At 48.4% G+C, this 27,237-nt stretch overlaps 1 protein-coding gene across 1 annotated transcript; it reads right to left on the bottom strand.

Annotated features, from left to right (window-relative positions):
• Positions 1 to 201: 201 nt before the first annotated feature.
• On the bottom strand, positions 202 to 27,237 carry LOC125944253 (uncharacterized). Its single transcript, XM_049664601.1, has 5 exons — positions 27,146 to 27,237; positions 25,183 to 25,215; positions 10,827 to 10,936; positions 4,940 to 5,160; positions 202 to 348 (listed from the first exon to the last, which is right to left on the bottom strand). The coding sequence occupies exons 1-5, from the start codon at positions 27,226 to 27,228 to the stop codon at positions 202 to 204; spliced, it is 594 nt and encodes a 197-aa protein (XP_049520558.1). The 5' UTR covers positions 27,229 to 27,237.

Here is a 27,237-nt window from a genome sequence, read left to right as displayed (position 1 = left end):
TTCGACGTTTCCACCAATTCCAATAGCTCTACGGCAGCAGTGGTTGTTCCGTCGGACGCCGTCTCTTTGTAGCTTCATTTGATTGATTGAGAGTCTTTTATTAGGGAGCGGGGAAGCGCAGGTCCTCTGTGGGGATGGACGGGGCGTTGCCTGACTACAAATCGTTCACGTCGTTAGGGTTTTCACTCATTTGAATTAAAATCACTTGTTCTGAGGCTGTGTGCAATCAGGACCCCTGACCCTGATCAGGCTGCTCTGACTATCATATTCGGCAAATAATGGCTGCGTGTTAGCGTCAGTGAGCAGCACTTCACGGTAGGTCGAGCCTGTGTGGTCATTGTCCCTGTACTGAACGCAGAAAATCGCCATATTACATTGTCAAGGTCTGCGCGGCAGCGCAGCCCGCAATGCGTGCCCGTCACTGTCGTAATGTCGGGTTGTCGCCAGATTGCTATAGAGTACGGTGAGTAGGCTGAATTTGCGAAAACCTTATTGACGAAGACCACTTGAGAGTGCGAAAGGTGAGACTTGCTCGAAAAGAGGACAGCTAGGTTAACCTGCTGAAGACGCTGTTTACTTGAGTAGGCAGGGACGTATGTACGTACGCACGTAGTGCATGGTGGCTACCGAGGGAGCCATGTGGCTTAGGAGCTCATACGGATTCACGCTGAGGGATGGGGGCAGCGAAAGGTTGATATATACACCTGTAGATGCAGCAGCGGCGTGTGCCGCCGTATTGCCCCGGAGCACACTCGTATGCCCCGGCGGCAAGGTCATTTCTGTCCGACTGTTTTATATTCCATGCCTACGAAAGACGCATTGAATAGCGGAAGCTGTAGCATACTCCGAGGCTGGGCAATTTATTTTAGAGTAGGCTGTGTGAGTCAGTGAAGACATGGACCGGTTTCTGTTGGTGCATGGAAGGCTTGCAGTCGCTCCCCAGATATCAAGGAGTTCAGCATGAACTGGGTGCCGCATGAATGATGGCACCTAAAGGCCCCTGTGCAGGTGGTGGTCTACGTGCCGACCCATGCCATATAGGCCTGGTCATCACAGAGAGCAGCGTCAGTGTAGACGTAAATTGTATCTAAGCTCGCTGCATTGAGTTGTCACGTGGCAAGAGGTTGGTGGGCAGGAGGCTTATTACGAAGTATGGGACGACGGAATCGTCGAAAAGCAATCGGGGTTTCCCGTGGGTGTAAGGACAGGTTGACATAGGGCGAATCATCATGTTGCTGATAATCCCAGGCCAAGGAAAACACACCCTTGAGGCGTGTTTTCCATGCGGGTATGCTGTCTAGTGTGGGCAGATCCCACGCCTTGAGGTATTTTTCTCGATAGCTTATAACTGCGGTGACAGAGAGTTCGTTAAAAACAGGTGAAGTGGTTCAAATGTCTGGGTATTCCACAGTTTCGGTACCAAATGCTAGCACCTTCAAAGATGGAGTAGTAGTATCGCTTATTAAAAGCCGCATTCGTCACCAGTGCCTCTTCCATGCTTCCCTACGGCCGGTGGTCGTCTGAAGTAACAGCTGTGTGTATCCAGATGAAACTTAATGTGGGAGTTGTCTATCGCTCTTACAGGAGCAGCTACTGGCGAATTCATAGATGATATGGAAACTGCGCACTGTAACTCCTCGAAGGGCCTCGGACTCTCGTTTGGTTATCTCTGCATGTATCGACATAGACTTGCTCAAAGATAATTGCACCGGGTGCGTCCTTCTTTCCAATCTTTCAACAAATAATATAGCAAGTTCTGTAAAGCTTCTAGCTGACCACACTGGTTCGCTTGTGGATCACATGTTGTCCAGTGACGAACTGGATGGTCATGATGTATGACATATGTAATCCAAATCACTTACGTATAAAGTGTGTCCCACGTAACTTGCACCAAATTTTATAAATATGGTAATGCCCCGTAGCTGGACAGCACCAAGGTAATGTTGTTTGCCGTCGCTTGGAGATGTTCAATACTCACCACTCAACCCCAAGAAGGAGAGGGAACGGCCATCGCTATGGCCTATGCCTCTACCAATGCCCACTACACCATCAGCGATTCAAAAACGGCCATTCGCAACTACACAAGAGGACTCATACCACCCCAAGCACAGAAAAGAATCTCCGGCACTCCCGCCTCAAGACAACGCCGCGTACAGATCATCTGGGCCCCTGGTCATTCGATTCTGGCTGGAAACGAAGCCGCCCACGATGCCGCCCGAGCTCTCGCACACCAGGCGCATCATCCGTCTCCTGCGTCTCCCGATCCTCACAATCCATCTGTTCTGCATCGCAGTCACGCGGGCGACCGAATGGTCACATTCAGAGAAATCCTCCTCCACTACTGCAGAGAGCGGTTACGCAACACCCCAGCCCACAAAACACTGAATAAGTCACAATACACCACTTGGCGACTATACTTCAGACGCGAACATTCCCAAACCCCGTGCTATACCACCGCATTTACCGCGATGCATACTCCCCACTCTGCAAAGTCTGCGCGGCCTGCGCTGACCTCGATCAGATCATCTGGGCATGGCCGAAAGCTACACCCAAAAACACCAACCGCACTAACACTACACGCATCATAACTACGGCCGAGCAGTGGGTGACTTTGCTGCTCAGCTTGGACCCAGAAGAGCAGCTCTGGGCCGTCCGGATGGCCGAAGACGCCGCCAGAAAGCAAGGACGGGCAGCCGTCTGAGGAAGGGGAGGCCTGGGGTTTAGTCTCCCAACCCCCGCCGCCCCCAGACCCCATCATGGACACAATAAAGTTTTATCTCTCTTTTGGAGATACTCAGATTATTTGTTGCATTCCGCCTAATTACGTTATAACCTTAATTTATTAATCAACTCCCCAAATATTATAATGAAATGAAAAGTGTCAATGAGAAAATTGCACAGTAACATTAAAAAATCACCACCCGAGCACTTCGTACAGACGGTTAACCAGCGTAGCTGAAACGTGCGGCCTCGGTGTTTATCACCGGGTTAGTCCCGACTGTTCATTAAAGTATTTCTCAATTATTGGTTACGTCTTTGTGTTTCTTAATGAGGTTACACACATGTTCGGCTGCGACGGAGAGAACGACGTCAGTGACGGTATTCCCGCAGTCCGCCGTTGTCGCTTCCGTTCTAAGTCCCGAGTTTGCTCGGCGGCATGATTAGCACTATTCGCCCGCCCATTACCACATGCGATTCTTCGAAATTAAATTGCTTCAAAATTAAATTTGTCTGTGACGTAAGACAATCAATGCCTCATACCCCCCTAAGCAACGGCTCATACCCCCGTAACAGCGGCCCCCTTATTACGACGACAGAAGAGACGTGAAATTCTACGCTAGAATGATGAGCGGCAACGCAGCCAACTGTGGAAGAATACGACGACGACGAACACGGGAGCAATGGCATGAGCGTGTGCGGAGCACGAGCACGAGCGCCACCCGAGTGGCGCCAAAGAGCCAGCTGCGGAAGACAACGATGCTCCAGCCAATGCTGATGATGATAACCCTCTGTGGACAGGCGACTAACAGACGCTTTTCAAGCGAAGCTTGAACACTGCCAGTACGGCTTTCTGTTGCTCAATACGTGCTACATAAAAAGTTTTTCAGAGCGTGAAATAAGGCCGCGAATACACGCAAAAGACCTCGAGTAGCGAATCGCACGGCAATTTTGCGTGTATTCTCGGGCTGGTGGTGGTGAAAAACTTTGTTGAGTGGTGACAGGAGAGAGTTGGGAACGGCCTTAAGGGCCGGCCTCTCACAAAATCTAGGAGGGGTCCCTAGTCCTGAACCCCTGTGGCTACTGCTGCAGCACGCGCTCCGGATTTGGTGCTGGAACATCAGGCGATGGAGGGTGAGGCGGATCCCGGTAATTTAGTGCGCGGGCTGAGGCATCGGCAGCCTCGTTTCCACCCAGCCCTGTATGGCCAGGGGTCCAGATGATTGTACGCGGGTTGGGGCGATCTAGATAGTAGCATCGGGCTGCCGCACCACCGGGGTGGGTGCTAGTTAGCAAAAACATTCTGTTTCTGCATAGAGGCACTTCTATCTAAATTGCTGTGTTCGCAATTCCTGGTATTACTAGTTTTTGATATCACAGTATCTATGAACTGCACTTAGGAAGTTGCCGTCCTGGCATTTTTTTCTCCCTTTAGTTCGAGAACTGGATGATATTGTTCTGAATTGATCCAACTCGCATTGTATTTTTGCAATCGGCCAACGCATCGGGTGCTACTGTTTTTTTATATTTATTTATTTGGACACACTTCCGGCTCTAACGGCCCTTGCAGGAGTGTTTACAAAGGTAAAGCAACAATCTTGAACAACAATCAATGGTTTCAGTTTTGATTACAAAACATTCCACAGTATTACAACACAGAACACTGTTAGGTAAGTCGTTCTAATAAGAGATTGCAAAACACTGAATATTTATGTGTTTTTGATGATTGTAAAAAACGGATGAAGTAAGTAACGTGACCATGAAATTTTGAAGTGGCCATGGTACAAAAGGTAGATGAATTTAAGCTTTGAAACTATTGTTGTAAATGTTGTAAGAAAATGTTGTAATAAGAAAAAAATGTTAGAGTCCAGCTGGTTTAGCAACGACATTGGAGAAACTGAACAAACAAAAAGTGATCTCCCGATACGAAGGGATGAAAGCAAGAGCCGAAAGCAGGAATAGCAATAACACAGAGTGTCCATTTATGAAAGTGGCAAATGACGACGTTTATTCGCTTCTTGTTTTAATAAAAAACTGCCGCAACCGGCAGCTCTTCATCTTGACCACCAGCGAGCGTGCACAGTAGGGCATGGTACAGGCTCCTGTAACGACAGCTGAAACACGGCATTAGCGAAGGACACAAGAGAACGGACGTCATCGGCACCACTACTGACACGAAACGCCGAAAAGCACACACAGTGCGCAGACTAATGCGACAAACCTGCACGCATCTGCTGAATCCTTTCAGCAGGCGACAGCGAGAACACTGCAGGTGTTCATCCCGAGCGCCTGCAGTCGTTCTCGTGACCACATAGCGCAATATGATGCTGCATTCTATGCGCGTAAAAGCGCCATTTACGGGAAGGCTATTTGTTATAACGGGAAAAGAAGGCAGTAAAAAGTCAGGCGTGTGCTTACTTATTGCCGTTGAGATCAACGAGACTGTTGGAAGGAAAAGACACTTTTGCATGAGCACTCAGATTCGAAGAAAAAAAAAAACTCCACGACGTTACTATTCACAAGACTAATTGACAGGTGTGAAGACTAAGTATTTATTGTGTTGAATCGTAGTGCTGCACTAACGGAAGAGCTGGTCTGTCCGGCTCCTCCGTTAAGTCCTATAGCGTCCTAGCTTTTGTGCAACCAAGTTCCTGCCATGCACCTCATGTGCTGTTCATTTACAAATAGAACTAAAGCATTTTTTCTATATTTATCGAACCACCGACCTCGTCACAGGGGCGTCAAAGGGGGTGAAGAGGCTCATCAACGAAAAAAAGACCGACTTGGAAGATTTCTCTAATTCTGAACATATTTACAGCCACAGCAACAGGCCTTCACAGCGGCCACAGCCAGTCTCTAAACTACTTATTTGCGATGCATGCAACGTAGTCTTCATCCGCTACAGCACTGCCTGCCAGCTTGCCCTTCAAATTGTATCCGCCAGTGCCTCGTGGGCAGCATCGATATGACTACTCGGGTACGCCGCCTGCAACCTGCTGCACGCAGCCTGCGAGTCATGCCTTACACATAGCTCACAGTGCTTGAGCAACATATGTTACGTAGCATGAACACTGACCAACGCTTGCATGGACGAAGTGCATGGAAGAAGCTTATAAATGTGCTAAGAAAATTCACGCTTGAGTTATATCATCTCTCCTAAATAGAAATTCTCAGGTAGGAAGTAAGTAGATGTCCTGGGGGTATATTCTTCGCGGCCTCGGCGTCGGCCTTAGATATGCCGCGCCTCGGCAGGGGAAGGTAGAGGAGAAAGAAAATGGAGGAGGAGGAGTACGGGCGAGGAGGTACGGGCGAGGAGAAGTAGGTTACGCCAGTGAGGAATTTACCGGGATGGGTCGTGGACCGATTTCGAGTGATGCCTCATTTGTCGACGAGGAAACACGAAACACGGGTTTGACGCTCGCCAACTATTTCCAGTTTAGAATCAGTCAAGCTCGCCGCATGCAGTCAAGGACAACTTTGAGTCGTTGGTTGTGCCAGTGAAATGTCTTGCTGCAAATGACAACGCCGTCCAGGTAACACATGCATATTTCGCATCGAAGTCCGCACGGGATCGTGTCCATGAATTGTTCGAAGGTCGCCGGAGCATTACACAAACCGAAATGAATTATAGTAAACTCTAAGTGTCCATCCGGCTTTATGAAGGCAGTCTTCTTGTCTGGCGGGTGCATCGGTTCTACCAGTAGCTTGAGTGCAGATCGACAGAGAAGTACGTGGAAGAATGTAAACTGTCGTCATCTATACATGGGAAAGGATGCAAATCTTTCTTCGTCACTGCGGCTGCGCGTCTGTAGTCGACGTGGAATCGCCAACTAAAGCCCGGCACACAAAAGAACCGACTCGGAGGACACATTTACCGTCTACAAGTGAGCACAACCGTCTTCAACTACGATATGTGACCGAGAGACAATCACATTCTTCGTTAAAGTGTTGATGTATTCAGGTTCAATTAATCCATAGCAGAAACCAGCGTGGATGCGTGACGAGGTCACTAGGATGAACACTCCCGATTGCGCAGGCAAACCTGCAACAGTAGACAAGGAAAATACATTTTCTTTCTTGGATGGAATGTCGTCAAGCGCTGGGGGTCGGATATCGCTGCTAAGTAAAATTTGACCAGCTCTGCAGTCCAATGTTGCTCCACCCTCCCGTAAAAGGTCAGTACCAAGAATTACGTCATGCGTGCTAGTATACAGTAAATTCGATTCGAATTGCCTTTCTACCAGCTGTTATCACAACAGAACATACTCCCAAGGGACGTAACAGTTCGCCGCCAATTCAGGAAAAGTGGCATTTCCGTTCCAAGCAAACATCACTTTCGCTCCTCGGCGGTTATTGACCGAAAAACACATCGCAGACACGGAAGCACCAGTATCTACCGAAGCACCAGTATTTACACCATCGACACGAACACCCACTTTGTTCCTTTAACATGACAACGGTCAGAGGCATTTTCAAAAGTGGCCGTCCCGCGACCTCACATCCATCGGTCGCACCAGCTAGTATCCCAGCTGGGGCGGCGTAGGCGAGTGGCGACGTGGAGATGGCGATCGAAGTGTCAGAGTTGAAAGGATGCAGCTTCTTGCGTGCGAGGCGGATGTGCGAAATCTCCCGGAGCAAGTTGTGGGTGACGGCGGCAATACCTCGCAATGTGTCCCTGAGTCATGCAGCTGTAGCGCACAGGTGGGCTGCGATTTTCATCGAAGTTGGGCACAGATCTCCAAGACGTATTGTAGACACGAGACTCACGCCGAGGCTGTATGTCCTGTCGATGCTCAAATACCGTAGATTGTGGCTGAAGCATGGTACCTGGCCATGAGTGTCGTCGTAAACGCTGCAGTCACTGCAGACAGGTTATGGCCAAGGCGCCGGTGCCTCCATGTAGCGCTCACAACGGATGCCCACGCGGTTGGCATCTCCGCCTTGAAAGTGAGCCAGTTCATTTGTGACAACTCGTCGTGCGAAAACGGCAAGGTCGTTAGAGGCAGATGCATCCACACTTGCTTCGGTAGTCACGCTATCCAGCCGACCGAACTTCGGAAGAATCTGGCGTGTTTTAAGAGCCTCGAACATATGACGCCTCAAGTCGCGCGGGGTAGTAAGGTTTTCCTTGGGGATAAAAAATTGCACACACATTCTGCTATTCCCTTGAGTAGGTGTCCGACTTTGTCCTCGTCCGACATCAACAAAGCTTCAGAATTTCTTCAATATATGTAGTACACGTCTCTCTCGGTAGCTACGCTCGTCGTGAAAGTGGTTTCTCAGCCTTTTTTATTTTCCGAAAGGGAATCACCAAAGCATTTCTTTATCTCTTCGAGGAAGCTGACTCCGGTTGCGAGCGCGCCATCGTTATCGTCGAACCGGCAGTTCCGACAAGGAAAAAAACGTTAGAGGGCTGTGCAGCGGTCTTCCATTAATTGTGGCGGCTCACGTGCCCCCTCGTAGTGTCTCAATCAGTTTTCGACGTACTCATTCTCTTTGCCTGAGAATCTGCGTGCTTCTCGGTGAGGTGTCCAGCAATCAGCTTGCCTTGGACAAATGCTTTCTTCCGCAGCCCGGCCAACCGTTTGCTGTCGAAGGAGTGGTAGAGCTCGGTCATCCTGTGTGATCCACCCCACACCTCCACCAAACTTGTTACGGATGGCATGGGTTTATTTACAATATGCTAGATGCCTACCGTAGCACAAAGGAAAGGACGTTCATTCAAGGCCAACAGGCAGCGGCCGGCTCGTCGCGCTTTCTCTACTTTCCCCCTTTGGCTCCGCCGTGCGCGTGACGCTATACCGAATGTTTTTTCCCTTCTTTTTAACAATGCAGATATTTTATATACAGGTGATAAGTCCAGCGAATGTGGCGTTTTTGCAGAGTAGTGCCTAGGCGGGGTGGACATGTACTTTGCCGCTAATAACGTGAGCTTCAGCACACAGTAATTAACCGAAATTTATTAACATTATTATTAGCGTCATAGGGGCAGTTGTCTAAATGGCAAACTTGAAGGCAGTCACATCTTCATGCACCCTTATTTTCTTAAGATCTTGAAAATCTCCCCTAATTCGAGGTATTTATCAACGAATTTCAGTGGTAAATCCAGGCAAAATCGAAACCGAGCTCCGCGGGAGCGCAGAAAAGGCGGCGCTGCTAAGATCTGGAACTGAACGTCTCCTCTCGCCCAGTGGCTGCAGCTACTGATACGGCGCGCTTTGCCTGGTAAACGTATGTGGCTGTGTGTCGGGCCAGGATTTGCCGCCGGCAGGCTATCATTCAAACTTCGCCCCACACTTCTTTACGGGGCTTTGCCGTCTGAAGCGCAGCGCTTCTCGATCACGATATTGGCTCGATTGAGCTTTGTAATCTGATGATGAATATCTCGAATAGATCCCATTTTCAAGATGTTTAAAAGATAGGTAAGCATGAAAATCTGGCTGCCTACAAATTTACTCCCAAGGCACTAATAAAAAAGTAAATAATGAATTTTTGCTAATTATTCTTTGAACTTCATGGTATTAGCGGCAAAGCATGTCCACTTCACCTAGGAACTCGTCTACGAAAATTTCACGTTCGCTGCTCTCATCACGTTTAAAAAATAAAATTACTATGTTCTAAAAATAACACCCTGTATATACACATACACATAAACACATGCACTGTTTCACATTGACACTCCTAATGCTAAAGCATTTATAAGATGGCGAGGCGTTGCGTCAGTGTTTCGAAACGGAAAGTCAGGTTTGCCAACGAGAAGACGCGCGCTATTTGCGCTGCGCTGTATGTATGGTATACGAGATACTTCTGAACTCTGGAAAAGCACACATCGGGCATACCGGCCAGTGTGTTACAAGAGAACATATCCTGTTGATTAAAAATGAAACACCCTGCCCTTACAATATAGCTCGTGTGGCTGTCTGCCGCTGTTGCAGCACATACGAATTGTCGGAACAAGTCGTGAGACACCAGAGCAAGAGGTTTTAAATCATTTAGACCCGTAAAAGCGAATATGGATGTAACGCGACCTATAATTTATGCCCATAAACCCTTCTTTGGGTGTAAGGGTCGGCGATATAGGTCCATATATGCTCTTAAGAATGTGTCATTTTACAGTGCATATCATATCATATCCCCGTTATAATGATCTTGGAGGAAATGCGAGTTTATGTAATAAATAAATTAGGTAGAAAATATCCCATTGCAGGTGCAATTTGGAATCGGGTAGCGCAAGACAGGGGTTATTAGCGATCGGCTTCATCCAATATGCTGCTGATGATGATGCTATCAAGAGAAGAATGGTGACTGATGCATCAGTGTTCATTCTGTTTGACTTTCTATGAGAGATTTTCAGTTTTAATATATGGCAGTACGATGGTGTTGTTTATGACACTCTTCCTCACTTTGGATCTGCGCATCCGAGCAGTCAGTATATGAGCCAACTTTTCACGAAAAATAATTTGTTTAGAGTTCTTTCTATACGTGCATTCTTTCTCCCGGGTTATTTGTTGCGACACAAAAATTCATAGCTTTGCTGGTACTAAGCCAAGCATCATATTTTCCCATGTTAATTAGACATTGCGATATGTCGAGCAAGTACCGTCCGCTTCTACGGTAAATGCACCTAAAGCAGCCCGAACAACGCTGTCTGTTACAGGCGATTTTTTGAAAGAGTGTTCGAACTAGAAAAAATGAACACGTGGTAAACGGAGACATGAACGTTGTCGAGGAAGATGACTTCGTGGTCTTGCTCACGCTCTCGGCTACCTTCCGCGCTTGAACATTTTGAAATGGTATATGTAATTACAATTTTCTTCCGTGTCTCCCTTTAGTGACAATATCGATCTTTGCACTCCATGTCGTGTATTTTCCATGAATGAGGCCGCAGGAGACCGGAATCAAGCAGCAACTTATATACAAGAGACTGCGTAGGTATCGAGCTACCGCAAAAACCTAACTGCCCGCATAGATGACAACGCTGCGATAATTGCCGACTGTTGCATGCACAAATGTTTAAACGGGTTTCGTACTGTTATAACCACCGCAATATAGTGTACAGCCGTACCACGTTGTAGAACAAAAGCGCTAGGAATTTGTGTTGCACTTACGGTCGTCTGAGAGCAGCGTGAGGAGGATGGCGAAGAGCGCACCGCTGATGAGGAGGAGCAGGACGCTCATTGTCAGCACCACGAAGCGCTCCCGGCTGTTGGTGACCGTGCTGCGAAGAACAAACGAGACACCAAGCCACGAAGGTTTCGAACGTCGTTGATATGTCGACCGTTCATGGTTTCATTTTACAACTTGTATACAGACGTGCAGAAACACTTCTCCGTTCACTATGTGTTACTAAGCCTAAGCAACGGCAAAACAACCCATTATTTCCGAGGTTTTACGTGCCGACACCAAGAGGCGGAAACTCAGTATGCCTCCCGTTGGGCGTGTCAAATCACGTCAGCCCTACAGTCAGTGTCATTTCCTACCCTGGCTTTGGACCGCATAAAAGGTCACGCCACATTACACTGCTGTGAAGGTGGATTACCAGCGAAGCAGCTTAGCACAGCACATAGACGTGACGCAGAATTTAGATCAAGGGTATGTGCGAATCTTTTTGCTCTTGAGCGGCGACGGCGGTCATCCCGACACACGCACACACACTTATTTTCATGATTGATTAATCAACTTTTCAAATTTTATAATTAGATGAAAAGTGTTAATGGGAAAATTGTTGAGTAACATGAAAAACTGCCGATGCAGATTTCTGTTGCTCAATGCGCGCTGCATGAAAGTGTTTTTCCGAAAGTGAAAAAAGCCAGCGAATGCAGGCATCATTGCCGCGCGACCGGCCGCGCGAGGCACTTTGCGTGCATTCGCGGGCTTCGTTCCCGCCCCGGAAAAAACTTTTAAGCAGCACGTATTCAGCAGCACAAATCTGTATCGGTAGTTTTTCATGCCGCTCTACAATTTTCTCGCAGACACTATTCCTGCAGCTATAATATTTGAGAAGTTGATTAATTAATTAAGACTAATTAGGTAATTAGGATGAATGCAAAAAATTATCTCAGTATCTCCAAGTGACTGCAAACAACATCATTACCTTGGTTCTTTCCAGCGTCGTGGCATTTGCATGTTTTTAAATAGTGGTGCATAATTGTTGGAACACCCTGTAGGGCCCATTCACACTTGCGACTAGGCGTAGTCGCGCGACCAAGTTTGTCGCAAATGGTCGCTTTTCTCGAAATGCGACTGTTTCGCGCCAGTCGCTCACTGCTCGATTTTTCAGTCGCGCGACCGCAGTCGCAGAACAGCTGAACCAATCAGATGCGAAGGAACAGGACGTCCGTATACGCTGACGCTTTTTTTACGCGGCGATGACATTTCAAGCAGACGTGAACGGTCGTGAGACTGCTCGGTTTAGCGACTCGTCGGTCGCATTTGTCCAGTGTGAATAAAATTCGTCTTGAGTAGCTTTCTGGTCGCCAGTCGCAATCAGTCGCGCGACCTCACCTAGTCGCAAGTGTGAATGGGCCCTTATACTGAAAACTACATGCCATATTACTTTTGCCCTGCAGCCTGCAGCAACTCAACGTAGTCCTAGTGATCGTTCACTTAGCACGTTCTTTATCTTTAAAAACTTCGCGCCACCTGTGCTATTGAAATTGCGAAAATTCAAGAATAGTGGTTAGCCAGGCTTTTTGGTGCGACGACATGCTATTGGAAACAGCGCGAGAAAAATGTTGCGACAAACGATGCCACAAATTTAGGCGAACGCGAAACTGGACGCTGTATCTCAACGCAGTGGGAGCGACGGCAGCGGCGGCTTGGCAGACGTAAGGAAGCCGCCGTTCCCTGTTGCTAGCGGAGAGGGCACTCTTGCGCTACTCTGAAAACTACTTGTTATATTGCAATTATATGGACACTCCAAGCGCCTTTTTGCCGTCGCCATCGCGCGCGAGGGAGGAAGGCGGGACCGGATGCGCGCCGTCATCCATCGCGCTCGCAGCGGGGGGGAGGGGGGTGTTCTATTCCGGCGGCTGCTGCTTACGGCAGGGACGCGTGGCCGCCGTATCTTGAAAGCAATCTGCGACGTGGTCAAAGTGAGTGCACGCGCGACCCTCATCTTAAAAGCGATCTGTGATGCAAAGTGCGCCAAGTGCCATAAGCTTCATATGCGCTTTACTTAGGACGTTTTGTTCGCATTGAAGTGAGAGAGAGAGAGCACGCTGGTCAATTCTCTCGCTTCTGAAGCCGCGCTTCCTCACTCCTGCGTTTTGAGAGCCAGTTTCCACGGTCATCGGGCGATATGTGTTCATGCATTTAACTGTGCGCGCGTGACATCATGATTGTTAATTTAGTGAGCAAGCGAATGTTACATCCGTATACGGCCGATAAAACTATTATTCTTACTTCGTATAGCTGTCTACTAACTTGCTATTGCAATTGATGCTTCGCCTTTTTTATAGTGAGTCTATGCCGGCGTAAGGTTCCTAGATAAAAAATAATCCAAGATAGTATCTATCTTTCATCTTGACGCCGGCTTTCCCACACTTACTCTCTCTTTTCTCCTTTTTCGCATCTGTGACTGGTGCAAAGCTGGCACATGATTGTCCAAACGGCTAGCAGTGGTATCTTGCGGAAAGTTCCGAAATAGTGCGGATGCGGCAGTGATCAGATCGGATTTTATCCGTAACGAAATACGTAGACATAGCCTAGATATTGTATACTGGATAGTGTGCCGTGTGGCGGCTCTCTTCAAGAAGAGGAGGTGGCGCCGTTTGCGATGGATGCCTCACAAAACCACGAAGCGGCATTGTTTGCCGCATCCCAGCCTGGTTTGCATGCGTAAATAGTTGTTTCCGTGCATCCACGTTGTTGTTAGGCTTGCAGCGTTCCAGCCGATACTGCGGCAGCGCATTCACAAGTTACACGACAACCCCGAGTCCTTCAGGAACGAGAAAAAGTGCCTGAAGGCGGAGCCGTGGGGAATGCTGGGGAATAGGAGCTGCGATGCCGAGACAGCTGGGAGTTCCAGGTGTCGAAATGACGCGTAGAGATAAGGCCTCTTTTGTAGCGACAGCTACACTACGCCAGGTTTTCGCCTATTCGCCGTCGCCGCACTTTAAGCCGTGGCCGCACTGCGACGTCACACCACGGCCCTCGATCCTCCAGCAACTCTACTCGTCGCGGTCGGCGCACGGCCACCGCTCCAGCCGTTGGTAGCCGTTGGGCGCTCGCCGCGCCCTCTGTGCGACGTCACACCACAGGCCTCGATTCTCCGGCGACTCGGCTCGTCGCGGTCGCCGCGCGGCCACCGCGAGGCGACCGGTGACTACAGGCGCGCGTCCGCCGTTGCCTGGCAACCGCCACAGCTGGCGCGCTCGCCGCGGCCTCTATGTGACGTCACACCACGGGCCTCGATTCTCGGGCAACTAGCCTCGTTACAGTGTACTAGAAGTATGGGGTAGTGGGTTCAGGAGAGGGCGCGCGCCATACGATGGCGTGAAGCGGCGCGTGTTGACAGGTCCCGGATGTATGCGGTGGCGCTGCGGTAGCGTGGGCTGTAAGCTCGGCATTCCCTGCACGGCGGCAATGTGTTGCTTTTGCTTTGTTTGCGTCGCTGTGCTGTGCTCTCTGACCTCGCTTGTCGAAAGAAGCAACCCACGTTTTCTTCGCTGTAAAAGGGGTACGACAGATGCAATGCCTGGCCGCAGGCGTCAAGGTCATTGCTTCGCTCCCGGGTGCAAGACAGGATACCAATGGACGAAAGACGAGCAGCCGTCACTGTTCGCGGTGCCGAAGGATGAAAATCTACTAAAATAATGGGAACTGAACCTACACCGAAAGGACAAAGCATTAGACGCACTGGGAGAAGCATGCACATGGAGCAGGGGGATTCTTGAGTGTGTCAACAGCAGACGGTCTCAGGGTCGCACTTACTGCCACCCTTGCTCTATTGGACTACCTCGGCACACAAGACTTCAAGTATTTAATGACGTCTCGCTTAAGCCAGGATTCTTTAGAGAACTTTTACGGCATTGTACGTAAGACAATCCTGTGGATCAAACAACCACCCGACGCCCACCCAGTTTTTGGTTGTTGTGAATTGCCTCTCATTTTACAATTTGGCCAACTCAATATAAGCTCAGGCATTGCTGACACTAAAGAGGCACTCAGTTCCTTGCTCAATGCTTAATTGTGATGCTCACACTGCAGAAACTGCCATTGATAAACTCATCGAGTCAGGTAACCTGTCATTAGCAGAACGCAAGCTACATCGTATTTCTTTTGAACAGAGTGGCTACGTCATAGAAAAGAGTGATGACCGGCTCATCCACTACATGGAAGGTTATGTAGCGCGCAAATTTATAGCTCGCAATGACTGTGTAGAATGCAAAAACTTGCTTCTGCAAGGACCCAATGACATAGCCGAAGACGATATGTTCACTGCTATTTGTGACAAAGGATGGTTGCTTTACCCGTCACGTGTGCTTTTTAACAGTAAGAAAGTTAGAGAATATGTTCACTACTTTCTTCAGCCAGGAAAAGCTGTGTAGCAACAGCATAGTAGATGTCATGCTGTTGGGCAACTTTCAGATTTCATATGGTGTAGGGTGCAGCGAGCACTCCGAAGTGCTTACTGCCAGCATAGTGAAACTTTATGTCCTGACACGGCTTCACTTCTACGTAAAAAGATTTAACGAGTCACGGGAAGCGTGTAGGAAAAAGAACTTTCATGCAAAGATGTGTAAGTGCTCATAGTTGTTTCTCTAGCCTATGTTCTGTGCATGAATACCAGGAAGTGCTGTATTAACAGAATAGAATGATGTACATTTGAGAATTGGCAACACCTGTATAGCTTCAAATAAAGAATTGTTGTGTTCTCTAAAGTTTTCTTTTTTTTTCATTCAGCCATGTTTAGAAAGCATGCAGACGCCCATTTTTTCCATGCCAGCGCTTTGGCTTCTTCTGAGGGCAGAGAAATTTGTTAAAGCCGTTAACAGCTCAATGCATCAAGGGAGCTCAATATAAATCTATGACGGCACGAGAACCTGGAGGCAACTACAAGGTCGCATCGCCAGGCCTTTGCGAACCTTGAAGAATCGTTAGTTACACGGAATGATAAAAATGGTTTATTCAGAAAGAGAAACATAACGACGTAGCTTAACCTAATACTTCTCTTCGGTGGTTTCTAACAAATCCTGACCGCACCTTTAGACAAAATTACAGAACATGGTTGAAACTTTAAAATTGTCATGTTTGCGATAACCAGTTATCAGGCACAGAACGATATAACAACAAAGCTGAAATAGAATCGTCTCGGTTTGTTCGTGGTACGCCCCAGTAATATTTTTACATGTACCGACGCCGCGAGTCCGTGCTGGGCAGCATTCGAAAATCGGCTGTTCCATGTTGGCCGCTTGGCAGTCTCAGCGTTTCCTGCGTTAGGTGGTGGTCGTTCAAAAGCCAGTAAGTCCAGCAATTCCTGTGGGCGGCGGCAATTACTTACGAGACATGCACTGAGATATAGAGCGACGATTCCAGGCCGCGATGCAACGCGTACCGCAAGTTTCATACAGCCCATGCTCTGCTGGAGCCACCTCGCGCCGTCAATGTGAGAAGCCTCGCTTGCGGGCGCTCCCTGAACCCACTACCCCATACTTCTAGTACACTGTAGCCTCGTCGCGGTCGCCGTGCGGCCATCACTGCAGCCGTTGGGCGCTCGCTGCGGCCTCTGTATGACGTCACACCCCGCGTTCTGCAGATGTGATAACCGGAAGTATAGAAGCGGAGAGCTCGCGTGGCCGCAGCCATAGTTGAGGCCGCAGTATGGATGGTGTCTAACTACAAGCGAATCCTATAAGCGCAGCCGGGGGTCTGTAGCTATCGCTACTCGACTAGGTTTAACCAGAGCTAAACCACAGCCAAATTTTTGTTTCTTCCCCGCTTTTATTGTCTGTTTATTGAAGGATTGATGGGAATTACTTTCACAGCGCAAAGCTGGGACGCTATGAACAAACTCGCAGTGGAGAGTTCCAGATGAATTGCTACCATGTGGGTCCCGGATTCGCAGCTTGCACCCGGAACTCGGTTCCTTAACAATTTTTCACTATTGTCCGCCTCCGTATGGGACTGCTTCTGTAGGAATTTAACCCACAACCTGGCGAGCAGCAGCAGAATTCCGTGGCCCCTGTGCCACCTTCGCGGACTTCATCTACTCCAAGCGCAAACGAGAATAGATGACCTCGGGCAGAGGCGGATTCAGGTTTTTTCTGAAGGGGAGGGAGGGGGGGGGGGGGGGGTCAGCCTCTGTCATGATGATGATGATGTTAGTAGTCTGTCGTATTTACAGAAATTCACCATTTAAGCTCACGATAAACCCGCCTATTATACGGCTCGTGCAACACTTAAATTGTACCAAAGCCAGGTGTCGGTTTCTCCGAACTTATAGGAAAAGGACTCAACACAGCCATGTGCTTGGCGGCTGTGCCTGATAATTTATCTATAGTCGGATACAACTTTAGAAGACAGCGGCATTTGCCCCTCAAAGGCGGATGCACACGAGCTGGCACCAATAGGCGCGCACTTCAGGTGACGTCATGAGCCGGACGGCTGGTGTCCCCGCCGACGGAGAACATGCCTAACATGGCCGCCCTCGCTTCGAACTGGGCCGAGTCGCGTCAGCTCTGTGCGTCTCCCTTCGTCAGAGTGAATTCGAATTGTTTGTGGTGGTCTGTCATGCCAGAAATATTATTGTGAGCTTACGATGCACAAATTGTGCCGCGTGCGTTTGTTCTGAGCCGTGAGCCGGCGAAGAAAGATTGCAGCGAACATCGGTGACGCTGCGCTTCGTGTGGAAACAGGATCCCACGGCGACATACCGCTGCAAAGAAACATCGTACGTGTTTGTTCCGTGGTGTTTTCTTTTGCTCCTAAGTGAAGTTACGACGAGGAGAGTTCGCCAAAGTCTGGTACCTACTGTGAGCGGCGGGTGTGTTTGTTTACTGTGCCCCTGCGTTTCTCGTCGGACGTGGTGAGGTGATGGAGCAAAAACCATTATCAGGATAAATGAGAAAAGCGTGCGCAGCTGAAACCAACCTGCGAGTTTCTCAACAGAAAAGATTTGTGAAAGCAACCTCCAACGCAAAGATTCGTTGCTGCCAGCTCAGCGTGAAAACGACCGATCGTTGGCAGCAGTGTGATAAGATAGCCGAGCGTGTAGCAGCGTCGTTCGAGTGTTGTGTAGCACCGTCGATTGATTGCTTTCCACCAATGCTAACAATCAGTGACTAACACGCGCTGCTTGAGCGAATGTCATCGGATTGTTAACGGTCAGGCGTTTGGAAGCAGTGTTTGTTTCCTTAATGTCAGCCTGAATGCTAATATAAAATTATGACTGATACACTGGTGCCGTTGCAAGGGAGCTTGGCATGTATTCGCGTCGCTGTGTGGCTTAGAACTCTTCGCTCACTGCACGCGCCAGCTGTAGAAAGCCTGCTGTGATACAATCGCGCATAAGCTGTGCTGTCAGCGCTCGACTTGCTTTCCCACAACACAGCTTTGCGCTTTGTCGTGATATGTCGCTACTAAAAAATTCCTATGCCAGTGAAGGCAACAGAGCCAATGTGTGCATTAAAAAAAAGTACGTCCGAGTAAGCACAGCTGCTTGTGAACTGACTCCTAATAGTTCTACTCGCGTCTGCGTTAAATGTGTGTGCGTGTTTTCTTGTGTGTTTGTGTATATTTGTTATTTTGCCCTTTCTTGTATTTTAGAACTTAGTTTTCGCGTTTTTGTTCATGTGTGTGAATATGTGTGAATATGTGAGTTCTTCCGTGCCTGTATGTATTTATTCCTATTTTTATCCTTTTATTTTTGCATTTGATCTTGTAAGGATGCTGCAGCCACGACTTTCTTTACAATTCCATTAACTCGTCTCATTCAAAGCACCAAGTCCTGTTAATAGCAGGGCTGGCCTCTTCGATGTCATTAAAGCCATTCTCTCTTGTCTACCTTGCCTCCTCAGTCTGTCACCTTGCTTTGTTTTCTCCTACTATTCTGACCTTGCTTCTTGTGCTGTTGCCGCAACGTGATTAGCCAACTTGCACCAAAGAAAGTTCTATCAGCTGTGACAACAGAAACATTGACAGATACAAAATGTTAAAAGCATCACATTGCTTGCACAGTTACTTCGTCTCTTACCCCTGTTAATGTGTTTATGCATAAGTGCATACGGTAGCTTGCCAGAAGTGCACATGAAAAGGTGCCATATTGTGAAACAGCACCTTGCTATGTTGTTGCATTCAGTCTTAATAAACAGATGGTTTTGCTACCCGTCACATGTGGTCGTACACATATATAGCATTGTGCAGTGGGGTATCATTTCCTGTCTTCACGCTTTCATCATTACAAATGCAGTGTTCTAGTGAATGTAGTCCAGCAAAGCAGTGCTGTGAGAGCTTTTGCAACTTTCACCATTTATTACTTCCCCAATATCACTGTCTGAATCTGTCCGTCACTTTGCCTACGGCTTGTAATGAACAAAGTGACTCACTAAAACACGTTCAAGTTTACTGAGCATTTTTCCGGTACGTAAATATGACAAAAAATGCTAGCAAAGTTAAACACGTTAATAATTGTGCTTGCATTCGCATTACTTGCTCGAGTCAGATTAATAAATTGAAAATTGGCTATGACAACACTTTAATTTTCAGTGCAGACTGCTAACGGAGCCATAAAGCGTGCTCAGACTACTGCTATTTCACTATGGGGCGCGTCAAACTCGACAGTGGCTGCCTGAATGAGCATTTTGGGCCTCACTAAGCTAATGATGTCTTATATTTGTTCTCTTATTCGCATTACATGTGTGAGCCAGTTAACAAAGTAAACAATGCAACCACATGAATGTGCTTTGGCATTCAAGCTGCTGACAGTGGCTGTCAGTTTTGTGTTGTCTGCTGCTATTTCACCACCACTCGCTATGACATGACTGCGATTTCCAGTGCAGACTGCTAAGAGAACCATAAAGCGTGCTCTGACTAATGCTATTTCACTATGGGGCGCGTCAAACTCGACGGTGGCTGCCTGAATGAGCATTTTGGGCCGCACTAAGCTAATGATGTCTTATATTTGTTCTCTTATTCGCATTACATGTGTGAGCCAGTTAACAAAGTAAACAATGCAACCACATGAATGTGCTTTGGCATTCAAGCTGCTGACAGTGGCTGTCAGTTTTGTGTTGTCTGCTGCTATTTCACCACCACTCGCTATGACATGACTGCGATTTCCAGTGCAGACTGCTAACAGAACCATAAAGCGTGCTCTGACTTCTGCTATTTCACTATGGGGTGCGTCAAACTCGACGGTGGCTGCCCGAATGAGCTTTTGAGCCCGCCAACGATAATCAGGGTTAACAATAGTGTTTCAATTCAGATATGCCAGCATTGAAATGTGTTTCTATGCCACCTCTTATCGAGCACAATGTGTGCAGGACGTTGCTTATCAGAATTGAGCTTCTATTATAAGGAATATGCCATAAATGGAACTGCTTATTTATTTGAGAGGTCACGGAATGGATGGTTGGTTGTTGCAAACCCACCAGCAAAATTTTGGTAGCCCTAATAAGGGCTGTTCTTTTGTTAATAAGAAGCAGTGATGCTTCGTCGAGTGGCTCAATGCCAGACAGCTCGCAGTCGGAGTCGCTTTCTTCAGTGTCATCTTCACCCAGCTGGATGATGATGGTTGAATGTGCTCACTCCCAGACATGTCAAGTCTGAACTTTGACTCCAAGGCCATCACATGCTGAATGCTCTTCCTCCAGTCTTCCGCCGTTACCTGCTTGATTTTCTCGCTCAAGATGACGTCGACCGTGGACAGCTTGAAGTCTCTGTTGTCCGCAGCGATGCCATTTTTTACTTTGGCCCACACAAGCTCAATGGGATTAAATTCGCAGTGGTACGGCGGGAGCCTGAGTACAATGCAACCGGCCCTTACAGCTGTGTTGTCTATGATGTAGCTCAGAAAGCGTGACTTTACAGATGCCACCAGCTCAAGCAGCTGCTTCTTTATCATCCTTTCAACGTAGGTGATGTTCTTGCTTGTGAGCCACTCCTGTATCTTTTCCTTCTTCCAGGCCGTCGTCGGCAATTTCTCTTCTCGCCGGCTATGGTAAGGTGCATTGTCTAAAACAATGACGCAACCAGCTGGCAACTTCTGCAGAACGTCCTTGAACCAGCCCTCAAAGCGATTGCCGTCCATTTCTTCGTGGTAGTCGCCTGTCTTTTGGCCTCTGAATACATCCAAGTAGCTGTCGACGAAACCATTCTCGCTGCCGATGTGCGTCACGATCAGGCGCTGACCTTTCCCAGAAGGTTGTTTTAGACCCGTCGTCAGGCCATTTGCTCGAGCGAACAGGCGTCTGCGCTTCTGCACCACGGTGTATGTCCACACGATCGACCGAGTGCGTCTCGCCGTCACCCATGTCTCATCCAGGTAGAAGATCTTTCGGCCTTCCGCCCGGTAGTGCTCCACGTCACGGAGGTAGCGATTCCGCCAATCGGTGATGTCATCCCGGTCGATAAGCAGAGAGTTGCGGCTTCTCTTTTCGTGCTTGAAGCCGATCTCGGCAAGCAGGCGACGCACAGTACACCGCCTTAGTGATGAGAGTTCCATACGCTCTGAGAACTCTGTAGTTTTCTTCTCGACCGTCGGTATCTCGTTGCGGCGAAAGAAATCGTGCACACATGACCTCAGCGCGCACAACGTGAAGCTGTCAAACTTCGCGCTGCGTCTTCTCTTCTCCGCATTGCGTGGGCGCTTTCGCGAGGGCGTCGTCAGTTTGCCACTCAAAAAATGCGAAGCTTTAACTTCCTCTCTCACCCTGAACACAGTCCTTTCGCTGACACCGAGCATGTCGGCGACAAACTTGCTCGTGTCCTCCACGCTGCGTTCAGGCTGTGTGTTACGCCAAAACGTGTAGCAGTGGAAGATCATGTTGCGTGAATCGCTGTTCAGGATGTGGCCGCTCTTGTTTTTGCCGAGGCTCCTTGGTGGTGTGGTCATCGAGGCGACACAAGGCTCGTTCGACAACAAAGGATTGCATTCCGATGTCACCTCGCTGGGCTCCATGGCCGAAAACTGGCACGGAATGCCGCGCGCGATCGTGCCCGAACTTACGAGATCGCAGGTTCGCAACCACGAAAAAAAAAGAAAATATATAATAATTAAAAATAAGCCCAACACATTAAAAAAATAAGGTTGTGCAAACACACGAAAAGTATATATGAATTTTATGCTTTTAAGCCAGCGACTGCTACGCCCGGTGCCGTCGATCTTGCTCCGTAGCAGACGACGCACAGCGTTGTAGAAAGCATGGAGTTATTTTTCTCTCGCGATCCGGCATGTGCGGTAGCATTTCCATCATGATAGTTTTACCAAACCACTCGTCAAGATACACAAATCTTATTTATACCGACAAATACGTGTTTTAGAAGCCGTCACAATTTTTTGAGCGGGACAATTTCTTTAGTCGCGGGGGAATTGGCTGCTGTCCTTCGGTCAACTGGGCGGGGCCTCCTCCTGTCTTCTAAAGTTGTACCCGACTAAGTCTCTAAGTCTAGTTGGTTCATGTTCCTCAGTCTAAGACTCAGGAACAGCATATGAACGTTTGTTTGATTTTCCACAGACTCAATGCAAAAAAAAAAATATCGGGGTAGCTTGCACTAGTCGTGCAAGGCTGAAGACACAGCGGAGCTGATCGGTTCCTAGCTGGTCGTGGCGATACGAAGTGATAGTAAGTTATACGAAGTGTATAAGCATTTCCTCGCGGTCCGTGACATCGGGGAACGCCTCACGAAGCACTTGCAGTCCGAGCACACGTAGGGGAAGTGGGGCGAAAGCTAGGCACAGTGTACGGGCGGCGCGCTGCAGACAGTAGCGCTTCGCTGGTGGGAGCTCGGCACAGACACCGCCATAGGCGCCTGCTACAGTCACGGACAGAGAGAGCGTTCGGCGCTAATGCGGAAAAACGGAGAAGCGTGGATGGCGTCGGCAGCACCTCTGCGCGTTGCCTCGTTGGTGCTGCTACAATTTGTTTCTCTCGCTCATTTTCTCTTTCAAAATGAGTGAACCTGTGGGGCGGCAGATGCCTGCTTGAACTCCCTAGTGAACTTTTTCCAGCGGCACGAAAGTACAGAAGGATTTTTAAGGTCATTAGGCGAGATGACGTCATTTGTGGCTGCTCGCCGATTTGCACAGAAGTGACAAACATCCATGACGGACTGAATAAAAACACGCAAGAGTACCACTAGAAAGCAGTTTTCCGCTAATTAAATTCTTTTTATGTCATTTTTCTCCTTTTGTAAGTCTACTTCATTTACCGTGTTTAAGTAATATATTTGGATGTTCTCTTTTACTTCCCACTAACCTGAGTCGACCATCAGCCTTGTGTTGGGCGCTCTTCGGCCACAGCTGCCCTTGCGCCATAAAAACCTACCACTAACTAACTAATATTTGGATGCACCTGGTCACATTATCAATTATTTTTTGGAATGCACTTCTGTTAAGACGAACAAATTTTTATGGTCCCTTTAAGTTCGTATTAAGGGAGTCTACTGTACTTTATAAAGAGCTATCACTCGAGCTATCACTCGAGCTATCATTGAATCATTGGAATCGACGAGCACATAGGAAACTTTTGAAGCAGGTAAATCATTATGAAACGAGAAGGCGAACAAAAGATGGCGATGTCAATGCTGCTGACGCTTAGTGCATTTATATGATTATATATGATAGTCACTTTCCTTCCAGCTGGAAGGAAAGTGGCTGTTTTTAAATACGAATTACGCGAGCTGTTTGCTTCGCGACGATCCGAAGCGCGCAAGCAAACGGTAGCAGACGACGAAAAAGCAGCGCCTACAGCAGTCACTGCGCCAGCGCGACACTGGTTGCAGCTGCCGTCCGGCGGTAGCGCCGAGCAGACGCCCCGCCCTGCGGTGTTCCCTTTGACAGTGGACCGCTGTGTACGTCACCGACACGTGTTACTCCGAGGCGACAGACCCAGATGTAAGTCTCTCTCCTCTTGCTCCTCGCTCGCCTCCAACTAGATTTTTTATTGCGATAGCAAATATATGGACACTCCTAGCGCACTTCTGCCGTCAGCGTCGCCGTGAGGTTCCGTATAAAGTCCAGCAACGATAAAATCGTTGCCGCGCGCCGTACGCTGTGTGTGCGAGTGAAATCGTACGAGGGGAGCCGGCAATCGCTGCTCAGTGTAGCGAACGCGAGGGAGGTAGGCAGGCCGGAAGCGCGCGATCGTCTCTCTGGCGCGCGAGGCGCGTGGGCGTCGGCTATTGCTCACAGCGCGGCCGCGCCGTATTTTGAAAGTGATCTGCTATGTGGGCGAAGTGCGAGGCCTCATCTTCAAAGCAATCTGCGATGAAGGCAAAGCGCATGCGCCGAGTGCCGGTAGCTTCGTATGCGCTCTGCTTCTGGCGTTTAGTTCGCGTTGAAGCGAGACAGCGTGAAGGTCAATTTGCCCACTGCTGCTGGCGCGCTTTCTCACTCCGGTGTTTGCACAGCGAGTTTCCGTGGTCATCGAACGAGACGTGTTCATCTTTACGTGTGCTCGCGTGACACCGTGCTTGTCTATTTGGCTAGTAAGCGAATGTTTACAACTTCATACGGCCATTTAAACTACTATACTGCCTTCGTATAGCTGTCCATTAATTTTCTATCGCAATCGATGCTTCACCTTTCAGGTGAAACTGCGACTTTTACTTCGCGCATGCGCACTGGTTCCTGCGGAGGGCCCGCCTGAGCACGGACGGAAATTTCGCCTAGGCATATACAGCGTCGCCGTAAAACATGTATAGCACACCTGATTACGTCAAGCAGGCTAGCTGACTATTTGTCACCGCCCCGTTTCAAAGGGGATGCCATTAAATCATCATCACCTGAAGTTTCTCTGGCGTGAGCCACTGCAGACGGTGACGTTCCTCCTCGGACTCGTGGTCCTGCGACGCATTCTCCGCTTTTCCACGATCCCGCTTTCGCTGTCTGTGTTCACGTCGTCTATATTCACGTTGCTGGTGTCGACGCCTCTCCGCTTTGTTAACTTTTTCCTCCGGCGTGAACGCGCTACGCTGAACCCCTTGCTTTTGTAGGTGACGGTAAGAGGCAACCGATGACACTCCGAAGGGGAACTAAGTTAATCAGGCGCGAAGATGCTCGCGCGGACATGGGCGTTCTTGACAAAGGGGACGTGCCCTCATTCGCTCGACGCCGCCGACGGGACGAGTTAGGCACGGCAGGCACCAGGAGGTCCAAGATAATCATGAGAAAAAATAAGCTACCGCAACTTCGCGACACCACACCCCATACAAAAAACAGCTACGCTTGTGAGCCATCTACGTTTGCTTCTACGTACTGTCCCTTTCGCGAGTTGAACACACAAACGTGGAATTGGCACTTACGTGTCCTCTGGTGTGTAGGATTCGAGGTCCCTCCTGGAAGAAAAACAAAAGAATACAGGACTGATTGCGGTTGGAAAAATAAATGTCCGGAGACTTCCGCAACCTGTTTACCGCAGAAACTGCAATCACGCCAAGTATTGCCGAACATGCCCAAGAATTCCTAGCGTCGCTCCTATCGCTCCAAGTTATCCTTGCTTAGGAGACACACTAAAAAGAAACGCTAAATGTTTTTTCAGTGTTTCCGTATGTTGCAAAACTGAAATTTAGTTCGTTTCTAGGCACTTCAGAACAGCATTCCCGCACGCAGTGTTTTTCCAAAGAATCCCTCTATGCAAAATGCATCTCCTTAGCTCACGTAGCATTTTATTGATATTGTCACGTTGTGATGACGATGAAGAACACAGTAGCAAGAACGGTGAATCACGAAACTAACACTTTATTGGGTGAGATCGTGCCCAGAAAAGCAAGCAAACACAAAGCACGACAGTAGCGGCCAGATCAGTCTGCGATCGTAGAAAACTTCGCCTACGGATCAGAAGCGCCGGCTATTTTCCTGCCATCCTCGACTGCACTTCCTTTCTCTTGGTATCCATTCTCTAACTCGAATGGTCCACCGGTTATCCATCCTACGCATTACATGGCCTGCCAAGCTCCATTTTTTCCCTCTTAATGTCAACTACAGTATCGGCTTTCCCCGTTTGCTCTCTGATCCACACTACTCTCTTGCTGTGTCTTAACGTTAGGCCTAATATTTTTCATTCCATCGCTGTTTGTGCTGTCCTTTGTTAACCTCCAAGTTTCTGCCCCATATATTAGCACCGGTAGAATGCAATGATTGTACACTTTTCTTTTCAACGACAGTGGTAAGCTCCCAGCCAGGATTTGGTAATGCCTGCCGTATGCACTCCAACCAATTTTATTCTTCTGTAATTTTCCTTGTCATGATCAGGGTCCCCTGTGAGTAATTGACCAAGATAAACGTATTTATTTGCAGACTCTAGAGGCTGACTGGCGATCCTGAATTCTTGTTCCCTTGCCAGGCTAATGAACATTACATTTTTCTTCTGAATATTAATATTCAACCCCACTCTTACACTTTCTCGGTTAAGGTCCTCAAACATTTGGTGTAATTCGTCGCCATTGTTGTTGAATAAGACAATGTCAGCTGCAAACCGAAGCTTGCTGAGATATTCGCCGTTCATCCTCACTCCTAAGCCTTCCCAGTCTAAGAGCTTAAATACTTCTTCTAAGCGTGCAGTGAATAGCATTGGAGAGATTGTGTCTCCTTGCCGGCCCCCTTTCTTGATAGGTAACTTTCTACTTTTCTTGTGGAGAACCAAGGTAACTGTGGAATCCTTGTAGGTGTTTGCCAAGATATTCACGTATGCCTCCTGTACTCATTGATTGCGCAACGCGTCTATGCCGCAGGAGTCGGATGGTTGAAATATGGTCCGTTATATCCGAAGGTCTGTTGTACACAGGTCCATTGTAACGACCGTAGACTGTACAGATTCTGTACAGAATTACTGCACACAAGCTGAGCGATCAACGATTCAGCGGGCTGTCGTTGCGTACCGTGCTCGATCGTAGAATAATATTAACTGTGCCGTGGAGAATTAGGCTTTTAGAGCTTTCTGCATCGGGCCAATCCATCGGCAACTGCCATGCATAGGCGCCTTCAGCTAAGTGGAAATCCAAAGGCTTTTCTAGATTGGTTTTCTTGGCGCCTTCGGTTTTAGCAGTTTCTAATGAAACGGCGCGTGTTAATAATGACAAAACATCACTAATACTATGTCGTCACTAATAGGCGCCGCCTCTCCACTTGGAGAGGCGGCGCGTGCGCAGAGCACCAAATGTAACATGGTAATGTATACCAGGTATCACACCAAGCTAAACCTATAATGACTCATACAATAGACAAGAACGCCCATGGAAAAACAGCAGGTCGGAACTTGCCACTCACTCGTATGCACTGGGAGTGAGGGTATCGGCGGTGCTTCGGCCAGAAGACGAGATGGGGAACACAATCTCCCTGCCAGAGGCCATGGTCCCTGG

This window comes from Dermacentor silvarum, chromosome 3 (assembly GCF_013339745.2).
Source record: "Dermacentor silvarum isolate Dsil-2018 chromosome 3, BIME_Dsil_1.4, whole genome shotgun sequence".
Classification (NCBI taxonomy): domain Eukaryota; kingdom Metazoa; phylum Arthropoda; class Arachnida; order Ixodida; family Ixodidae; genus Dermacentor; species Dermacentor silvarum.
This window is presented reverse-complemented; position numbering and strand designations above follow the sequence as displayed.